General features: G+C 32.0%; 2 protein-coding genes across 2 annotated transcripts in view; one reads left to right on the plus strand and one right to left on the minus strand.

The window, feature by feature from the left end:
• The window catches only part of LOC148603198 (perlucin-like), a 50,129-nt gene extending 30,175 nt beyond the window's left edge, over window positions 1-19,954 (plus strand). The window contains exons 6-7 of the mRNA XM_088552965.1: window positions 18,875-19,088; window positions 19,536-19,954. Coding sequence (XP_088409091.1) covers window positions 18,875-19,088; window positions 19,536-19,545 — 224 coding nt within the window. The 3' untranslated portion in view covers window positions 19,546-19,954. The remainder of the gene's footprint in view (window positions 1-18,874; window positions 19,089-19,535) is intronic.
• LOC148603201 (arylsulfatase B-like) lies at window positions 1,416-15,671 on the minus strand. Its single transcript, XM_088553210.1, has 15 exons — window positions 15,574-15,671; window positions 13,234-13,352; window positions 12,581-12,692; window positions 12,339-12,390; window positions 11,757-11,860; window positions 11,060-11,166; window positions 10,628-10,686; window positions 10,002-10,103; window positions 9,035-9,098; window positions 8,503-8,600; window positions 4,535-4,671; window positions 4,115-4,173; window positions 2,913-3,039; window positions 2,373-2,506; window positions 1,416-1,757 (listed from the first exon to the last, which is right to left on the minus strand). Coding segments are annotated over exons 1-15 (1,449 nt in total). The 5' UTR covers window positions 15,576-15,671; the 3' UTR covers window positions 1,416-1,584.
• Window positions 19,955-22,867: the final 2,913 nt, after the last annotated feature.

Consider the following 22,867-nt stretch of genomic DNA (forward strand, 5'->3'; position numbering starts at 1 on the left):
TTTTGCTGGACAGGACTGGGAAGGATGTATACGCGTGTCTGTATTGGTCTATTTGCTTGGTTTACGTAGCCTGATAGACGGTCTAGAATAAATGGAACCTCTGGTTTCTCTCTGATGGGGTAGATCGGTTGACGTTTGGTATTCATGAGTTTTCTAAAATGGCGTTTCATATCTTCTTGTAAGATAATCTTGCATTCTGGACAGATCGTGGACAACCTGTAAACCTCGGTCTTTTTCTTCGACAACTAAGAACAAACTGATAAGAATTCTATTTGACTCTTACTTTCACGACTATTTTTGCAAGTCTTATTGCTGACATTCCCTGTAAACTCTTATCCCCCTTTTGGGCATATGCTTGACTCTTTACTCCCTTTTCCTTTCTCTTGACCCTTAATATTGACTCCTGACTCCTATTCCCAACCCTCCACTCTATCTCCCAACTCTTAACTCCAACTCTTGACTCTTACTCCCGACTCTTTACCCCAACTTAATCAGGGTTAGGATTAGGATTAGTGATAAATAACAGGAAACAACCAAAACAAGGTTTAAGTTTAGGGTATAATATCAGGAAGATCTCGTAAACATAGAAGGGTCTGAAAAATACCCATGATGGTAGAGTTGTCCCATCCCATTAGACTTCTTATATATCTTAAATACTTGGTGTGGTTGTATTTGTATAATGTTGCAGATCCTCTTCTCTCTTACCAGATACTATCAGAGGTTACTCTACTCAGTTACATCATGTGCTAATGTTCTCGCTCAAGATTCACTTACTAGAAAGTATAACTCGGTTAACGAAAGCTATATTTTCATATAGCCTAGTCTAGAGCATTGGGCGTAGTGCAGGCCTCATTACCATAGACGTCAAAGAAGAAAAAGGGTTCACATCCAGTTGACAGAGGACCAAATTTGCAACCTTGCATCGATTCTAGAGTTGGGGTGTAGATTAGACTTGATTATATATCATGTAGATATATTAATATAAGACATTGTGCACAACAATAATTGCAATGTATTTGTTCCAGAGATATGATATAACTTTGTGTTTTAAATTCAAAGATTTTATAGAATGTAACTGACGACTTACATCTCTCATACATATTCTTAAATATATCAGAGACCTTCACCGAACAAAATGACGGGTTTCTTAAAGAGCAGACACTGCCTATCTATTCAAAGTAACTTGTTAACCCTTCGCTTTTACTTGGGTTTTTGCTGCGTGAAAGTTTTGATCTTTATGTGTTGCATTACAGATGCTACTGTTTTTTTTAATCCGAGGGCTTACTTCTTTGAGACTTGAGTTGTCTGTATTCGTGATAGTAGCAATTGGAAATACGTAGTTGGTAAAAACAAATAAAAAAAAACTGACTTTTTTCATGTACGAGAAATCAGTGATGCGAATAAGAGAACGTTGAGAATGTACAAATAAAAAAAACATTGTATTTAAAGTAAAACAACAAACAAAACAAAAAACAAAAAAACAAAAACAAAAACAAAAACAGAAACAAAGACAAAAACGGCGTTATTTTCATGCTTGACTTCAAGGGTATTACTGAAATCACTATCGTATCCATCCCTACATCATTAGCACCACCCTGGTGTCCAAAATCCGCCATAATTATTAGGGTTAGAATTTGGATCAACCTTTTTCGATACTGGTGGCACAATATATTTCTTATAATTGTCAAGTCTTTCCTTTAGTTGCCTTAAGATATTAATTTCCTTTAAATGTAGGTTCTGCCGTTCATTTGGATCATCTAAAATGAAAGTAGTAAGCATTTGTAGATGTATATATAAAATGTTATTAACCAATCTTTTCATTTTTTTTGTGACTTTTATTTGGTTCAAATGCTCGCAAAACACAAAAAATGCTTGCAAAAATAGAATGGTAAACAGTCATAACAACTGAAGTATTGATTTTTTTTACTAACAGTGCCGTCTTCTAACTGTGACTACCCTTAGTGTTGTTTTCAAGAGGATACATATAGTAGATTTATTTCTGGAGTGTAATTTGACAATTTTGTACGCAAAAAAAAAAAAAAAATAAAAAACAATGTTTGCGTTTCTAATTGTGGCGAATGCTGGATACAAAACTTAGTCTTTAAATCGAGATATATTGGCATTTAAGTCAGACCGCTAAACATACTGACGTTAACACCCTACACAATTACCTCCACAGGATTTATTTGAATTCAATTCCCTGAACTGCAGAAACAAAAATTTAACTTTCTTATTTCATTTAAAAAAGTGCCTATTTTGTATTCAGTCCATGTTATTCATCAATATATCATCGTAAATTGTATTTAACTTTTGTCATGCACTGATATTATACTATTTGCCTTTCGATTCAACAAAGCATTTATAAAACTTACTTAAAAGATCATATAATTGATAATATCCTAAATCGATTGGTTCCTCGACTTCCCGATCTTTCTCCGAGGTCGGAACAGGGTACCAACCATTATAAGGACCAGCATTTCCCTCAATTAGTTTGTAATTACCGACTCTGTAAATAACAGATTTAAATCATATTGACTTGACAAATCTCGATATACTGCACACGTTTTCAAGGAGTAACCTCTACTCAGCAACATTAGAATCAAATATATAGGAAGATCTAAATCCTCAAAAAATATTGTTTACAAGAAGTACTCTTAATCAACGCTATTGAAATAATCCCTTTTCTGCGAGGTTCTGCCATGTACAATAACATTTGAATGTCGTATCAGAAACGAATTGACAATCAAACTCTACTTGTGTTGAACTTCTATTCAATCATTGGTCAAGTCTTGACAAATGACTATCAGAAGCCGAACAGACTTATTTACCCTGTGTTTTTGTGTGTTGTAAGTCCATTTTAAACTAAACAATACAAATCTTGTAACTTAATAACAGGTTAAAGAAGCACTCACCTGATAGCAGCATGACCATTAAAAGGATGCGATGAAGTATCTAGGTTGTAAACGAATTCTGTCCTCCTTGTTGTTTTCAACCCGTTACGTAAACTATCCCAATGATTTATTCCATCAATTCCTGGTACTGTTTAAAAGACAATTATCACATGTAAAACAGAAATGATTTTGAATTAGTTTGACGTAAGTTAAATATTCGAACCTAGGCAGGTGCAATTGGGTCACTGGCAAATTTTAACCGATCAAAAAGAAAGTAAGAGTTATAGAAACATTCAGTTTCATTGTAACGTTCCAGTTTGGTCTAATAATGGTGTAATTCATACATGATTACAAAGCTATGTAAGGCAGAAGACAGTGCTAAAAAAATTCGTCACGATATTTAGTATTACACAGATAGAAAAGAAAAACACGCTATTTATATTACCACAGGCGCAGGTCTAGACACTTTAAAAGGAAGGGGTACAGTCGGGGTTCCTCAGAAAAAAGTTTGTGCTAGGATATCATTTTTTGTCCATTTTACACTGGAAATGCACATTTCCCAGTAAAAAGGAAGAAGCCAATTCCCTGCAGCCCATAGAACCGCCACTGATTATGAAAGCATTTCGTTTCTATAGTATTAATTTCAATCGTTTCTCTGTTTATTTGTGGTTTCAATTTTTTGTAATTTGGTACAATCTTTACGTTGTAAATTGAAATTTAAATTATGTTTTGAATTTTAGTTCTGGTTCGATGAAGCAACAAAAACCTCAAAAATAACAGTAATAGGATAATTATTTGGAAAGAGTGAATAACCAAAATATTATCACGGATGTCGAAGAACGCTTAGATGTAACGAGTGTGCGGAACTTGTTCCGCGTATGAGTTAAATCCTCAAGCGTTCTTTGCACTATTTATTATATTTTGGCTATTCACGATATGCAATTGATTATTCTATTTATTATATAGATTTTCGTCATAATTTATCTATAATTTTTTACATTAATTTTAAATTATGTGATCGCTGATTGATATCAAAGTTGTGACGTTTTCGCAGGAGAAAATCCGGGAGTGAAATAACTGAATTTATTTCACAGTGTAGAAATCCAATTTTCGCAGTTTCAAATGATCGTTTGAGGGTTATATAGTGTTAAAAATCAATTTCGCGGGCACTATTTTTCGCGCCTTTCTTTCAAACGGGATAATCAGTACACCGCGAAAATTACCTTCTTCACCGCCAGCTGCAGCCAAAATAGTCGGCATCCAATCAACTGCATGCATCATTCTGTACAAGCATAACATTTTGATTATATCTTATCTTATACATCGTGCGACTACAGATTACTATGTACGACTGATATCTATAATACTCACGTAATATGAATATTAAGAAAAATAACATATTCAAATAGCTTAACTAACTCTACTTGTCATGTCATTTTAAATATTTTCTTAATTCATCATTTGTTTTTAAAGGTTGGGAAAAGTGAACTAGCAATTATAAAAAAATACCAATCAAAGTTCGATATGCTGTACACGAATTCCAAGAAGTCACCTTTCATCAGCAGCATGCTTATTTATTACCTTAATTAGTCAAGGAGAACAAGTGTTTGTTTTTACAAAGTTATGTTACAGATAAGTCTTACCCTTCAAACACGGTCTTCTCTTTCTTTAATCCAGCTCCGTAAACAAAGGCTGCTGCCCGAGTTCCCCCTTCATAAACTGTAACCTTAGATCCTCGTAATGGATAGTTGTTTCCGTAAAACTGAGGCCAACCACCATTCTGAAATATAGATAAGTTATGAATGACTGGAGATGAACCATTTAAACTACCTTGAGAGTATTCACCTATTAAAATATTTCGCTTAATTTTCTCAGCTTTAACATCTCACGTGAAATAATAAAATATAGAGTTAATCTGGTTGAGTTTTAACTCTGACAGGTTTGGTAAAGCAGTGAATAAATGAATAAGTTTTGACAACGCCAAACTTTTGATTTTTGTAATCTTTCCTATCATAGTGAGCTTCCTATGGTGCCAACTCTTAAGGAAGGATGATACCGCTTTTATTTTCTTAGTAAAATTTATGTCTAATATTTTGCTTAGATCAAGTGAAAAATCCATGCCTGATAGTTTAAAGTTAGAATATGACCATTGAAGATTGAACTCTGGACATGTTATTTGATCGGAATAATTTTTATTACCTATCCATACAGCTCTAGTCTTGGATGCATTCATTTTCAACCCAGAGACTTTATAGAAAGAATCAAGACAGTGTAATGTAGACGTTAATGGATGCGAACCCCCATCCAAGACCAGAAATGTATCATCAGCGTGCTGACTTATGAGTGACTCCTTGTTATTGACCGTTATGCCTTTAATACTAGGGTCAGATTTCATCTCTAGGCTAAAAACCACTAATTCCACTTCCCATAGGCTTCTATGCTAATTTCACAATATTCAATGGCTTCTCTGGACTTTACCTTAACTTTAACCTGCAGATGACTATATATCAGCATGATTCTACATATGTCAGCTCACAATCCTCAGAATGGCATGTGGGGTTAGCAGACTTGCAGTGCAGTACTGGTCACCGGAAGTGAAGGGTCTATAAATAGCATGGGAAATCCCAGTGTTTTCACAAGATAGGGGTATATTTAAAAATCATTATGGAGATTAGGCTTCACATCACAAGAAGCAAAATGCACCTATAAAATGTACAGAAATGTTTTTCCTTTCAGAAACTGTTTAAATTTTTTAAATAAGATGAGAACTTTTTTCACAGCACTATGAGGAACAGGGGTAATTTTTGCGTAGGACTATTTTTGCGTACGTTCCAAATGCTCATTGGTTGAATTGGTGGTCTGTAACCTAAAGAGTCACTTTTTGTCTTAGAAAAAATAAAGAACTATACAGGTATCTTCCTACACACATACTGAATGCATTTGCAAAGTTTCAGTGAAATGTGACAAGCACTTTTTTAAATATTTGATTTTTAAATATAGGGTAACCAAGTTGTGCGAGCAAAAAAGTGACAATATTCTACCATACTTAAATGCATTAAATATTTGCAAAGAACTTTTTCTGACTTTTCAAATAAAAAATATCAATCACAACTTGTTTTTTAACAATATTAATGAAGAAATAGTTTTAAAAGTAATCATTTTCTGAGAAATTGGTCTATTTCTAAAAATTTATTTCTGACATGCCTCCCCCTTTTTCTTGATCACATGTCAAAAATCCTAAATCTTTAAATTTTCACAAAAGGTGATATATTTGGCTTTAAATTTGTAAATACAGTGTTTTCACATTAAAACATGACCAGTAAAGGGCACCTAAAGCAAAAAAAGTGCTCAATAATGGATTTTCCATGTTGCCATAGGGGAATGCTTATATGGCCTTAACCGCAATAATGATAGTGAGTTTTTCCTCATTTCTAACCTAATTTTTGCTCAAATCTACACAAAACTTGATTTCAAGTGCTTATTACTACCATATTTAGGTAAATATAGCCCTCAAAGTTTAATATTTGATATTTTTACTAAATTGTCTACACTTTTTACAAGATAGGACATAAAAATCAGCCAAAAAGACCAATTTTCCATAATTTGGACCTATAACTTAAAAAAATGCATATTTTGAAGGATTTTTGTAGTGTATTCCTCTCATGGCAAAGTTAACAAGATCTTCAAGTAGTTTAAAGCTATTTCAAGAAACTTTTCATTTTGCCATGGCTTCAACTTAAGGCTAAAAACCACTAATTCCACTTCCCATAGGCTTCTATGCTAATTTCACAATATTCAATGGCTTCTCTGGACTTTACCTTAACTTTAACCTGCAGATGACTATATATCAGCATGATTCTACATATGTCAGCTCACAATCCTCAGAATGGCATGTGGGGTTAGCAGACTTGCAGTGCAGTACTGGTCACCGGAAGTGAAGGGTCTATAAATAGCATGGGAAATCCCAGTGTTTTCACAAGATAGGGGTATATTTAAAAATCATTATGGAGATTAGGCTTCACATCACAAGAAGCAAAATGCACCTATAAAATGTACAGAAATGTTTTTCCTTTCAGAAACTGTTTAAATTTTTTAAATAAGATGAGAACTTTTTTCACAGCACTATGAGGAACAGGGGTAATTTTTGCGTAGGACTATTTTTGCGTACGTTCCAAATGCTCATTGGTTGAATTGGTGGTCTGTAACCTAAAATGAATAAAAGTTCTACCCCAATAATAAATAAGTAGGGGGACAATGGATCCCTCGTCTACACCCCCGCTCAAGCTTGAGGTAAATAGTATTATATCCATTGTTTATAACAATGCAATGGGCATTATGATAAAGTCTCAAACCATTTACAAAAGGAGTAAAATTAAAGCTTTTGAAAGCATTAAGCAAAAAATCCCATTTTGTGGAATCAAAAGCATTATCTACACTATTATATGTTAACAAAAAAAAAAAAAAAACAAACAAAAAAAAAACAACAAAAAAAAAACGAAAACAACAACAAAAAAACAACAACAAAAAAACAACAAAAAACAAAAACAAAAACAAACATATAACTTACAAAGACAAACACACATATACACACACACACAATAAAAAATCATTAACTCACAAAAGATGGTCACATATCGTAATTTGTAAAACTCTACCATATGACTGTTTGTTATATTGACTCAGTGTATTTACGTATTTAGGCGTAAAAATATGGTTATAAAACCATACATTTTCAATTTTTTCAGTGTTCTTCAGTCTTGTCATCAGTCTTTAGAGTTGTATCATCATGGAATTTATCTCCCTTCTGAAGTCCTGTTTTAGCTCTCATCACTTTCACCTTGACTTCGGTATTTCTCATCTTAACAATGAAAGGTCTAATGTCATTGTCTTTTCCTGGAATTCTATGTATTGTTGGTATATCCTGAGATTCGATGTCGACTTTCAAAAGATCTTTTACAATTGTTTGGAAGTTCTCTTTTAGGTTCTCATCAATTTGTTCCGGCAAATTTACGACTCTGATATTGTGTTTTCTAGAGTACTGTTCATTATAATTTCTCAATTTTATTGCCTCTGTTGCTCGATTTTCGGAATCAGTTAACATTTCTTCAATCAATCGCATGGTTTTATCTTTATCTCTCATTTTTCTTTCGAAGTTTCATTTTCCATTAGCAATGAATCAACCTGATCTTGCATTTTACCTGTCCTGTCTCTAAGTTTTGCTTCAAGATCTATCATTGATTGTTTAAAGGTTTCTAATAATTTGCTTACAACATCAATGGTAAAAACTGTAAGATTTAGGAAAACGCATTATTTGTTGATTGGATTATCTACAGTATAATACCCTCTTCCATAGGCAATGTATGAACTATATATGGAATGATGCTTGGGACATGTCAAAGGTCAAATTTTATTGGCGAGTGTTCACAGATTCAACAGCTCTTATAATAATACCGGATAAGGTTGAATGATCTAACACTTATAATAGGTTCAAACAATGCATTAGAGATAAAGAGAGATAATATTACAAAATAGTTGAAGAAAAGAACCAAGATTAGAGAGGTAATTAAAAAATCAGAGTTAATTCTAGCTGTAATAGAAATAAATTCCTTACATCAGCAGTAAATATTATCAGTGTATTTTCAAACATGCCATTCCTCTTCAATGATTCTGTGACGTTACCAATTGCATCATCCATAGCAGTGACCATACCTGTAAAATATATCATGTAAGACTCGAGGACTTTTTTTGGAACCTATTAAATTGATATTAGGATAATTCAGAGGTATCTGGTTTGACAAGTTTTCGGATAATTCAGGGTTCGGTTTTAACCGGATTGAATGTAGTAAGAAATGGTGTTGACAAATCACAAGTGTTCGGCTATTAAGCCCTGGTATTCTGTAGCTTTATTAAAAATGTTAAACATTCGAACAAGTAAAAATTTGATGTAACCACAATTTTATGAGTTATTAATCTACATCCGTAGTTATTAAACATTCTCAAGACCTGAAAACCACGTTAACATAGTGACACGAATTTTTTATACAGATGTTACTGCATTTATATATATATTTATATATATAGAGTCGTCGCATTAGAGACGTTATATATACATATATAAATATTTGGTCCTGTAAAAACCCTACCTGAAAACTGCCTTCTTCCTTTGTTCTTTATATTTTTGTACATATCTTCGTAATATTTTGGAACCTTTGAGTAAAGAATGCAAAACAATGTTCAAACATATTAAAATGTTAAATCTACAAGAGTTCAAAGGTTATTCAATAAAACATAAAAAAGGACCACGAAAAGATTGTATATGCCTTTGACTTGATTGACATTCGGTAAACGTTTCTGAGTATGTCCAGATGTATTTGAATATAACCAATAATAAATAAAATGTGATATTTACCACCCATATATAGTCAAATAAACAGCTACATTCTGAACAATAGACTGTGTAGGGTTTATTGCACATACAGATGATATGATCTTAATTTTCAAAATTCGAAATAAATTCACAATTCCGCGGCATGTATACTTGTCTTAAGACCTGGTGTTTTTTTTCTGTTTATAGGTGACTTTACAGTCAGTTTTAACAGTTGTCTTTTTTTGTATTATATGATAACAAACACGAATCAGGCGAATACAAATATTCAATGTGATTGAAGAATCGTGTTTTTTTATAATATGAAATGCTTAAAAGATTTTGAAATATTTTGAATCAGGAACACCTTTGATATTTCTCAGTAATACAAACAAGCTTGAGCCCTAAATTTAATTTTTATATAGAGAGTCTTACCCTACTGGTGCACCTGGTCCATGCTCCCAGTTTTTAGTGGAGTCCGAGTTGCTCATTTACTTTTGTTACTTTGTATGTATGATTTTAGTTACTTTATGTTCTTTGTTGTGTATGTCTGGTCTTTGTCCCTGGATTACATTCTTTTGATTACCGCTATAACCTTGGTTTCCTTGATTACTCTTTCTGAAGCAAATGTTTTGGCGTTTTATCCGATTCTTTGTTTATACAATTACCAGGTCAGACAATTAGAATGTTTTAGAAATTTTTAAGTAAAAGTATATTGAAAGTAAATATGTAAATATATACTCTACCTGTATAGGGTTATGAACGGATTGGAATGGCAAATACAAAAACATGGGTTTGTTTTTATCATGACTGGATATAATTTGATCAGCACGACGAGCATATACAAACTGAAAGAAATATTAAAAATGATATATTATTTTTATTGAATTTTTTGTTTAATTATTTAAGAAATGACTGTTATATTATTTTTCGGTCTATGAAGAAATAACCTCTTTCACATAATGCAAACTAAATAACCTGTGTAGCAGATTATTGTCAAATGTGGATAACGAGCATTGAGGTTATTTCACATAGACCGAAAAATATATCACAGTAATTCCTTATAATTCCTTTTAGTATCAAAAGACAACGAGTAAACCATTGAAAAAAATCGATGACATCTGGCTTTGCAAAGTTTGGTCTATGAGATAATGGACAAATTTTTTTATCCAATCAGAAAGCGTGTTACTTCTGAAATTATCTTTTTCTTCAGTTGTTATATACATTTTCATGGTTGTATCCATGATAACGTATGTTGATAAACACCAGATAGTTTTTACGGCAATCATCGTATATTCCGTTTATAAATCCAGAGTGGTTACTACGGCAACTTGCAGTTGATAAAGCCCGAGTAGTTACTACGGAAACCTACCGTTGAATATCCGTCTGGTTTGACTGGATCCTTGTTATCTCGAAAGTCTGATCCGCCTACTGTAAATATAAAAAAGTCAGTTTCCTTAATATAAATCATTTTAGTAAACATGTATTAGCAGTAATAAATAAGTATGGCTGTTTTTGTCTAAATAGATCGGGTAAAAAAGAAACAGGATTCAAGATTCAAGATAGACCAAATCCAGGATGACGAAATGGCCAAAAATGATGAGAAGAATGAAAAACAAAAGAAAGAAAAATATAAATAAGATAAAAATGTTCCAAACACGTATAATAATTTAACTCTAACTCTCTTTTTTTCCTGCACATCAGCAATTATTTTGGTTATCATGCGGTGCGGAAAAAAAAGGATGGATCTGATCATGGTGTAATTCGATTTCATTTCGTCATAAATGCGAGTTGATAAACTTACTAATAGTGTAATTATAGTAGTCCTCTTGACCATTGTAATATCCGTAAAATGTATCAAACCCTCTGTATGTTGGAGTACATTCCCATTTACACATACCAAGATGCCACCTAGGTATAACATGTTTCTCAAAAATAATTCAATTTCGTAAGTAAGTGGAAATTGTACAGTGAGATAAACGCAACTGTGTCCTACTAAAACTGACATAACACGTGTAAAATGTGTTGTCAGGGTGGTCACTAAGTATAGATTACATATCTATTGGGTTCAAAATTTGAGAATACAATGGCCCGTAAATTAAAAGCTAAGTATATATATAAAATACATCATTCATTGTATAAATGCAGACTTATAATTCATGGTGTTTATTTCATAATATTAATTTCAATATTTCAATTTTGCCATTTTTTCCACCATACATATTTCAAAACTTGAGAAAATTCCTGCTTCATGTTTCAAATAACTCAAACAATATTTGATTTTATTTTTAAATTTACACTAGAGATGCAATAATAATAATAAGATCCACGCTAAAACGTCAAAAAAGTAAGAACAAAAAATAAATCATAAATGTGCTCCTACACAAATGCTCAAGTTCTTATAAGTAGCCATCACTCGGTCTGTCATGTGAAAACTGACATAAAACAAAACATATTTCTATAAATTAAAATAAAACATGCACCATATTATTTTCGCTTACTTTCCTATAGCATGGGTTGTATAACCAAGTTCTTTTAGTTTCTGCGGTAGAAAAGTCCGATTCAATGGTGCACATGACGGAGCATAAGGCAAAATGACCCCATCCTGTAACAGGAAAAACAGAATAATTATTTTATTTTTTATTCTGGTGTGTTGGAGTTCGAATATTTTATTTAGATTTTTCGTGGGATTAAAAAAACGCAGCCCGTTTCTTTGAAAAAGAAATATATCTAACACCACCAGCGACTCCTCCTTAAAAGCTTCCAGTACGTAACATATTATACGAGTAATTGATTATAGGCTACACACAGCGACAAATCCAACGTTATATTAATTGAATTTACAAGAAGTCAGATTCGTGAATAAATGGTAAGATAATCGCATTTACATATGACAATGCGCGAATAATGATAACATGGAAACGGTTGATCAGCATATAAAGTATTATTCATACAAAATCATTATGAAGCATTAGTACGCATGATCCTCATGAGTAGCACTTCTGCGCATGTATTCCAACATATTAGTTCCGTATTTGATTTATTGCATGCTTTCCTGTAAACCATTAATTAAAAAAACATACCTGCAAACCAGACTTGAATGGATAAAAACCAGACAAAAACGCATTTCTCGATCTACAAAATCCCAAACAATATCTTAATTTACGCAAAATCCAAACTGAATATTAAAGATATGCATTTAGATGAAAGTATAAAAATGAACAAAAAGGTTGATGCCAGTGGTTCCTTGAAAATGATAAAATGAACCAATTTTATTAAAAAAAAAGCATTTGCAAGATATTGTATACTATTTACGACAACTTACGGTGTGCATACTGGTTGTACATACGACTGGTTTAATATCATTCCATTCTTTGCTAGGTAGTCGATGTTAGGTGATATTATATCTGGATTGTGAAATCCAACATCATTCCAACCTGTGGATGGAAAGTGAACAATATGAAAATTAACGTCACAAGATATATTGATATTGCCATACATCATTACAATCTGTAGGAACATGTTATCAACTGCATCATTTCGTTTGATTGTCATCATGTTATAAAAGGTAATAAAGTTTACCGATAGAAAAGTCACCATATGAACAATATTGATCTTTTTGTTTGTGTTAAAAAACGAAGAAGGGAAAATCCGAGACTTCGCTAATTTAATTTACAAGTTTAGTAAAGTAACTGATCTCAACGCTAAGGACAGAAACAACAATTGAAATCACATTTGTTCAAGAGTGATTATGAAAACACATTGAATCTCTGAATATAATTATTTCCTTGGCTCTGTTAAAGTAGAATATAGCCCGCGTTTCAATCACTAAAATGTAGGACATCTTTGATAAAGGAGAGATGTGCAAAATCAGTCTGACATGAAAGAGTTATAAAAAGTTAAGATATTTGAATACGAAAAGAAAGTGATGAGAGAAAAATGGATTTGTAATTATTGCCAATTCTTTGAATTACTTACCTAAATCATCAGCAACTATAAATAAAATGTTTGGCTTTTGGTCCGCCGAGACAACAACCAATACAGCTACCAGCGTTAAAATTCCATACAAAAGTGCCATAACCCTAGTCTGTTTAATCCTGAAATGTAAACAAAATATAGTAAGCGCACTGAAAGACAGATCCCAGATGGAGACATACATTTAAAAAGACTTGCATAATTTTCATTTATAAATACAATTTTTTATACGCCGCTACATTCGTACCCGATGTATCTTCGACAACATATACATCTGTGGTCAGGTTCAATGCACTTTTGAGGCTCAAGTTAAACTCACGGACGATAACAAATAACCCATCACTACAAAACCCAAAACAAACAAATAAACAAACAAAAACATTAAAAATTGCTATACACATGAAGAAACTCTGTGAAGTAAGGAATACTCTGTTAATGACAATAAAACACATTATTAACTACCCAAAATACGTTAAAATATATCAAAAACTGACCAATTGATATGAATTCAAACCGGGCATCTTACAGGGCCAATATGAAAGAAAGAGGGTCAATATGGATCAAACCAGGGCCAATACGGCATCATGACTTCTGTTCGTTTGACAGCGCCATTTTGAGTTAGAATTGGATTTCATGAACTTTGATCACCAAGACAAAAAGCTACAGAAACACAAAAGAACATTCCATTTTATACAAAAAGGATATTTAAGACTGATTAATGCAAGTAAACCAACACGTTCTTGGTAAAACACGAAAACAACTGTTCTACAAAATCACCTAGTTGAGTTGGTTAATAAAATTGTCAATAAATATGTAATTTCACATTGGCCCTGTTATAGTTTCGGTCAATCATATTGGCCTCGACAGCCGTATTGGCCCTCGGCGATTTCACGGGACCAATACGACCGCCTCGACCAGTATGACAGATCTCAAACCTATTACAGGGCCAATATGAAAAAAAATGTTGGATTGTCAATATTGATTATCTAATAAAAGCAGGTAGATTAAAATAATTAATTATACACCTCATCATATAGACCTGTAAAGCAAATTAATTACAATAATAAAAATACGAAGCCTTTTAAAGTTTGGTTTATATCATATTTTGCATCATTTGCATGATTTTTACAAAGACTCTACTTAAAAAGTGGTCCCAGATAAACATGTAAAGTAAGAAATCATCTAAATAACTACATGTATGTGAACAATATAAACAAGCACCATTTTAAAATCTTATATAAAATCTTTATAAATAATAAATTCTTTACAAATTCTTTATTAACAAAGACTCATAATGTAATGCATGGTTATGGTCTAATGACAATGAAAATACAAACAAACATAATTGTATACTAACATGTTAGAGAATGTAACATATATAATATTATAATAACATTATAACATAATATGATGAAGATGAAACCTTTTAACGATCCCGAAGAAACTTTAATTAAAAACAACTTTGATAATTTTTGTCAGCTCGATTTTATATTACTAATTATACTTATACCCTTCAAGTATGGTAAATTTTGTAATGATATATATTTATCCTAAAGCATTAAACTAATTGTCATGGTCTGATATGTGTTTTGGCCGAAATGTCCGGCATTCATAAGGAATTAGTGCTTGTCATGATCCGAGATATCTTTGGGTGGAATTGTCCGGCACTGGTTAACATTATGGTTCTTATAATTTTCGAAACGTCTTAAGTGATTTCATTTATTGTATTTAGTTTCACTTCATTCTGCTTTATTTTGTATAGTTTAATTATGTTTTTATTACGATTTAATTCATTTTATCGAATTGATTCGTGTCGATTCTTTCTTTTATCGATTATTTTCGTTTCATTTTTGTCCGTTTTCGTTTCATTTTTATGACCCGAGAATTATTGGTAAAATTGATAACGTAATTTTCGTAAACATCTGTGCGCCATACTGCAGACTATAAGGCCAACCTTATCTTGGAAAGCTAGGATTCATTTGTATTTAATTATCGAAGCTAGCAAATATTTTCCGAAACGAGTTTGGCTCTCAATCGCACAGGTACAAGTATATGCAAATGAAGCTGCCATTAAGCTATTTTTCAGCTCCTGAAAATTCAGGTACAAAGCGGATATTGATGCTTTTTCTGGCCATAAGTATATAGAAACAAGTTGATAATACAACTATAAACGCTTCCTGCGGGAGCGTATTATTCCTTTTATCAAGACAATCTGTTATATAAACAGAAATCAGATTCAGGAAGTGCCCTGAATTATCATTAGACATTAGATCCAAAATATGTTCGAAATTGTTATGCTGATTATGCTGTTGTGCTGATATACAGCGTACTTTTCATACTTACATTTCAGAAGTAAACAAGCTCTGTGATTACATCACTAAAAACTCGATTCATATATTTATATATATAGTCATTCTATATCATTTTTCGGTGTATCACGTGTACAGTAATCGGCGTTCTACAATGTAACCTAAATCAAAGAGGAAATCCACATTGTGACCTTGCAGCGGTTTCGGAATTTTATAATTCTTATATTCAAGTGTAACCCCTTCTTTATTTTAGCAGTAAGTTGTTTGGTAAAAACTATTATAATGGAATCTAAATGTTTTTGTGCAATATAACGAGAAAAGGTTGGTTAATATTTTATACATTGTAAGATAATAGTGTCATTATAACGGTATTCAATGCGATATAAAGTAATAGTTTTGGAAGCACTGGGAGCCTTGTTTCTGACTGACAGGAAGTGAGGAAGAGCGGAATCTTTCATACAGAGCTAGAAAGTTTCATATATTCATCACGTTAATGTATTGAACGCCTAGACTATCTGAGGAGATACATATTTTTTTATGTGCTGTCACTTAAATATTACCTGCCGTAGTTAAAGGATTACATTTGTATTTACGTCATGTAGTAACGTCATTACTTTATGTCGTTTTTTTTCATTCAATTTTGCCATTTAGTTTTAAGGATCAGTCGTTTTATTGTTATCTTTGTCATCATATTTATACGATATGTGGACATATTTTTACGCTCAGTTATTTTTTTATACCTGAGGTCGTTTCGTTTCTACTTTATTTCGATATATCATTAATTTATGTGGATTCTTTCTTGTCTTTACATGCAGTGTTTTTTTTACGTGATGCGGTTTCTCCTTTACGTATTGTGCTTTTTTATTCACTTATGTAAGCAATATCTAACGACGAAAATACCAACCGGAACTTTTCTGCGAGGCTCAATTTCTAATATGGCGTCCATTTTGTTAACATGGAAGACATTTTAAGAAAACTAGGACTCAAAAGACTTGAAATATCCTTCATGAAAGTTATACTGAGCCTAGATATTATTGATTAGCTTTCAATTTGCGACATGGAAAGTTAAGGCGTAATGAACAGGGGAAACATGATGAAAATAGGAATAGACAAGCCATTAACGATAAGAAATACCCTAGAATTTGACACACCAAAGGAAGTACTCATGAGTTTTATAGTCAAAGTTTACAGTTGTCAATATAAGCAAGGTCCTATCGGTTTCAGAGAGTACTATTTAAAGAAAACGCAGTTCTACAACATTAGCAAGAACCAGTTTGAAAGTATAGAAGATCACATTTAGTTCAGCGTTTGAGAAACGTTACGACAGAATTTCCGCGTTGTGGTAAAGTCATGCTACGCCAGATTTTTCGTAAAAGAGGGGCTAAGATTAGTATATCATATTTGTACATGTTATACAAAATTTGAATTAATGATTAATACAAAAACTGTCTTAATAACCATTTATGGTGTAGTTTTAGACATTGGGCAATGCTCTTTAAAGCGAGGCCTTAATTAAAACACATTTGGCATTAATGTATTCACAAAGTTAGAGATATCTCCTTTTAAAAGAATGTCCAAGGACCTGCATACTAACTTTGAAGTCATTACATACTGTTGAAGCCGAGATCGTCATGAGGAAGAATTTCAATATCATAAGACAGGTGTTAAAAATTCAAAGTTCCCTTTATCAGAAAGTTCATATCTGCAATAGGCAAAAATAACATACACAACGCACGGAACATACGGCTGATTTGAAATTTATCGATTTTTATGGGAGCCAAAAATCTTCTAAAGGGAAACGGACGGTATGACGGACGAACAGACACGGAATTTCCAATATACGACTTATCTTAGTTACTATTATACTATTAATCGTTCTAATAAAACTTGCGTACCTTTCAGAAACATTTGGCACCCTTCTTGTTTTTGTGGAATTCCATATGAGCAAAACTTATAAATGCTTAAAATCTAACTACAAGTATATTCACCTCAAAATTTAATTTGTCCAGAACTAGATTCTATAAGTACATTTACCGGTTCAACAGATTAAAAAAAATATTCCCAAATGTCGGGATAGAATTTTAAGGATTAAACAGCTATTTTCGGTCGTTCATGCTTGTATGAACGGATTTCGGAGCTCCCATACTCAATGAATGGCCACCGAAAATACCTGTTGAATTCTTATTGATCTTTCCCGACATTTGGGAATTACTTTTTTTTAAATGTATTGAACTGGTAAATATATATAAAGAATCTCGTTCTGGGAAATTTAATTTTGGGGCGAATTTACTCGTTGTTAGATTTTAAGCATGCACAAGTTTCTTTTCCCGAGCTGAAAATTAATCTCTGTAAACAAACTGTACCGATAAAATCAATGCGAATGTAATAAACTATTTCTCCGGCTAGATTATGTGGTTAAGGTCGTTATCACACTCTTTTTAACTACATGACCGCCATATTTTGGTTTCAAGTTGACTGGCGTTCATGCATATATGAACGTTCTGGCAAATCATGCAACTATGAATTTTCTGGCAAAGGCGTTCTCGACCAATCAAAAAACGGCTGAAAGCATAAAGAATCATTACAATATTATAAAGAATTATTATAAAATGAATTCGTACGGTTTCCTTCGTAAGGTATTTGTTTCAAAAGAAGTCGTTCGATAGAAACAAAATATTAATGCTGCAGATGAGATCTTTTTAGGGGAAAAGGAAATATTGTTGATACCAAACGGCAACAGTGCCGAAGGACTAGAGTTACGAAGTAGTGACTACATGTATCTAGTTGTAGTATCGTTGTTCATTAATCAAGGTCTAACCAACATCAGTAAAGCAATACAGCGTTAGGTTTCACAATGTTGAAAGAAATTCCTAACCGGAAACAATGTCGCATAAAAAAACCCTTTGATTCTCTATTAAACTGTCGTACTATGGAGTCAGGGGAATTATATTTCCTGTCAAGTGCTTAAGTTTGAGAAAATGATCTAGATGAAGACAGTTTTATTCATGGCCGATGTCTGATGATGAGAAACATTGTAATAAAGAACGAATACTTACATTGTTTTCGCAATAAAGAGTGGATTTCAATAGTTAAACCACGGGTCAGTAGACCAAGAAATGCATAGCCAGGTAACAAATATATATATATATATATATATATATATATATATATATATATATATATATATATATATATATATATATATATATATATATATATATATATATATATATATTTGAGTAACCCCGAATAAAGCACAACCTTATTCTAGTGGCAATCTTGTATCGTCAAGATTCATTATTGATTATTAATAGTTATAAATTATATTCTTTTAGGTTTCCGGCTTGGTGGGACAGACGAGCAGAAAGAGTCCGAATGGATCTGGGCAACCAGTAAAAGACAAATCACTATCACAGACTGGTACACCAATAATGGTGAACCCAACAATAAAGAAGGTTCCGAGCACTGTTTGAGTATGTACTGGAATTTCGACTATGAATGGAATGATGACTTTTGTTGGCTGAAATTCAGGTTTATATGTCAAAAACCGTAAGTCAAATGTTGTTTTCTTATTTTATTCTCTGATACTTATGTTAGTGTGGGAGAGGGCGTAATAGTAGTTTTGGGTGTCATTAGGATAATATAGCTATATTACTTACATTATTCTTTTTTGAAATGTTTTATATAGCAAATATTAATTTGTATTTTGAGTCAAACGGCATTATTAGGACCGGTAAGTTGCCATTTACACATACTTGGACCCTACACAAGTTTTTGTGTCACATACCGGTCCTTCGACTGCCATATGACCCTTAATATTATAAAATGTTTACTACATATAAATGTAGTAACACTATGATATTGTGACTCGTTTACTGCATTATTGGACCCCAATATAAATGCAATTTGACATTCTACTTGATCGAATATATTCAAATATTCTTGAATTATGACTAATATCGGAATGCCACTATATGCCTTATTTCATATTTTAAGGTTGAACTGACACTAGAATTGAAAAGAAAAGTTATTTGAAAGTCAGCATCAATAAACTTTGACACTCCTGTTCCACCGATGATTCAGGTATTGTATTACTACATATTTTAATATGACGTTGTTCAAAGCTCTTTAGACCACAGCTATGGTAAAAAAAGTGATAAACACATGACCAATACTTCGTACAATATATAACCTGCATTTATAAATAAGCATGAAGAATCAGCTAGCCATTTATGTCGGAATTTTAACGCTCGCTACTGCTTGGGGTAAAACAATGCTACATACACGGCCAATCTGTTGTAAAACTATGATAAAATGGAATTTACGTGATTTATTTCCTAAATACAACGGTTCTAATTTATTCATAGTATCAACCTGATCTTTTTCCAATTAATAAATCAAACATGAGAATGCACCCATAAATTATCACTTATTATCTACCGTTTTGTTTAAATCACTTTTGAATACAAAAACAGCTTATATCGGCCTTAGAATCCGTTTGGTCAAGGCATGTTATTTCTTTGTAATTTTGTATTCAACTGCAGTGATGTTTTGTGTAATCGTGAAGTTGATGCAATCGGTATTGAATAAAACCAAACAGAAGAATTCAAATTGTAACAAATTATAAAAACTAAACAAAACGGAGCGATACATTTTGTCTGATGGGATACGGTTTTTCGGCCATTTCTCAACTGTATCAAAGTGCTTGAAACAAAGCATCGACATTATGTATCAGTGCTTATCATTTGTATTCATAAGTCACGGATAAGTATTTGTTCTCTTTTTCTTGAAATTTTTCAGTTTCGATTCAATATAAGTCACCTTTTGCATAATGTCGGATGTTTTCCCTACACACCCACAATGTTAGAAGCTCATACTAGTCAAATTGTATACTGAACCTCTTGGTGATTGACTGGGCTTCCTCTTCCTGCACTTTTGGCTTTGAGTACTTCCAGTTTACAACTAAGTTTCAAATTATGGTCTTCCTACATATTTGATGCATATTCTGTAGATGAGATTTAAACATGCGAGCAGAATATCGAAATCTACAATACATATGATAGGTATTTTTTATTGTATTTTACACACATATGTATACAACTAGTGTTTTATTCTCGTGCAAGTAAAATCACAAATGTTGCTTTAAATTTTCATTTAATGTTCTTTCTGATTTAAATTAAATTTGGTAAATCGTATTATTCAAAACAAAGAAAAAAAGACGATTACTAGTAAATCAATGTAAAACTCATGTATTTTGTAGGTTACTGATGTAATATTTGCTTGGTATTAAGTTTATTTTCTTCAAACTTCTTTGTTGAATGCAATGACATTTTTGACATTGTTTATGTTTTACAACTGTAGAATAATGACCTACATAAGATGTTTATAGTATTATGATTTTTAGATATATAATATGGTGTATTATTTGAAAAAAATGACATGTTTCAAAATGATAGAATTATCTCCAGTTTTTCTTGACCTTTCTGTATCTTTTTGAACTTTCTAACTAGTTGTGTATAAACGAAATCAGTTTTTAAAAAAAATGCTGACTCATTGACTGGTGATGTCTATAAGGAGAATTAATCCAAAAAATAAAAAAAAGATATTGCTGAATCAAACGTTTCCCTAACTATGACTTACGCGTGGTTCGAACTTAACGTAGATAGTGAAAGACTGAATGAACCAATTTGATTTACTCATATTCCGATTATGTTTGCATTAGTTTGTGAATTTTTGTTCACTATCCGGATCATGGTGGAAAGCTTTGGAATATCCGGTCATTTTAGATAAAATACGGTATCAGTGCGCAATATATTTATACACTAGTTCATTATGAGAACATACATTAGTAATTTATATTATGCTGGTGGATACTCTAAAAGAATACTTTATTTTAAAAAATGTTATACAATGGTATATTTGTTGCGTCTTGCCATATATATATTCCATTTTATATTCTAAAATTACGTTTTGGTCGAATCATTATCTACAATCATTTGAACTTGATACCATGCATGACGCTTGAATCCCAAATCTGGTATAAAATATTCGTTGTATAACAGAACTATTTTCACAACACATAATGTGTTCCATATGTAATGAAACTGTATTAATCGATCCCTGTCTTATCTTAACACTTTTGAAAGTCCTTTGATTCATCAAGTGTCAGTCCCTGCAAAAATTAGGCAAAAGATGAACTGGATGGTTGGAAAAAAACTTTTTGATAGTGTAATTTGACTTTTTTTGCACCATCAGAATCAATGAAAACAGACAAGATTTTCTATATTATGCTGGACCATTGAGTTACAGTTTCATTGAAATGCAAGGAAAATGAAAATTTCAAGGGCAGATAACTCTGTAAAAACCTCATTTTTTTCTACGATTCTATAGAAAATATTCCTAAGCAAATCCAATGATGCAAAGATGATCTTTTCAAATAAATAAAACACCCTTGAGTGAAATCATATTGTCAGATCGGTAGGGTTTTGACATGCATGTTTCTGATCTTTTCTGATTTTTTTTTCAATTTTGCCTGATTCTTACAAACACTTACACTTAAATATCATTTTATTTCATATTGAATTATGTATCTTTGTAATTACATTGCGTGTCTGTGGTACATACATTATTCTTAGACACGTTTGATTTGTCTTTTAATTCACTTGTAATGAGTTGTATTTGTAATTTGTATATAAATGTATAGTATGAGATATTCATTGTTATTTTATTCATTATTTACAATGCAAATGTTTAAATCGACCAGTCCGCCTATTCGTTCGACTACCCGATTAATAAATAACAGATAATATATTTCAATCTTTGTATAATTGTTTAATGAAAACTTTTTGTTCTGAATGGGTTTTAATGTTCAGTGGCGTTCAATAATTTTATCCTCGATTCAAATAGGAAATAAAGGAACCCACTGAACCCACAATTTGCCTCAAACAATTTAACGATTTTTTTGGAAACATTGAGTACAATTATTTACGTTATGCAACTTTACATCGATATTTTGTATTCTACTCTCTGGTTGGTCAACCAACGATTACTTTATTTCATTTTTGATGTGCATATATGAAGTGCCTCTAAACGAGGCGGCGTATCATTTTATATCACATCAGATAAGAAATGTGTATTTCGTTGCATGCATTTTCTTTTTTTTTTTTATATCATGCTTAGTTAAATATGAATTTATATGTCTTTTCAGTGTCAATTAGACAAAACAATGAATAAAAAGAATTAATAATGCATGTGAAGTATTACATATTTATTTTTTTAAAGTTATTAAAGGGAAATACATTTCTTTGAATTATTTAATACATCTTATT

This window comes from Perna viridis, chromosome 11, assembly GCF_037379345.1.
Source record: "Perna viridis isolate PV_CMFRI_1.1 ecotype Kerala chromosome 11, ASM3737934v1, whole genome shotgun sequence".
NCBI lineage: Eukaryota > Metazoa > Mollusca > Bivalvia > Mytilida > Mytilidae > Perna > Perna viridis.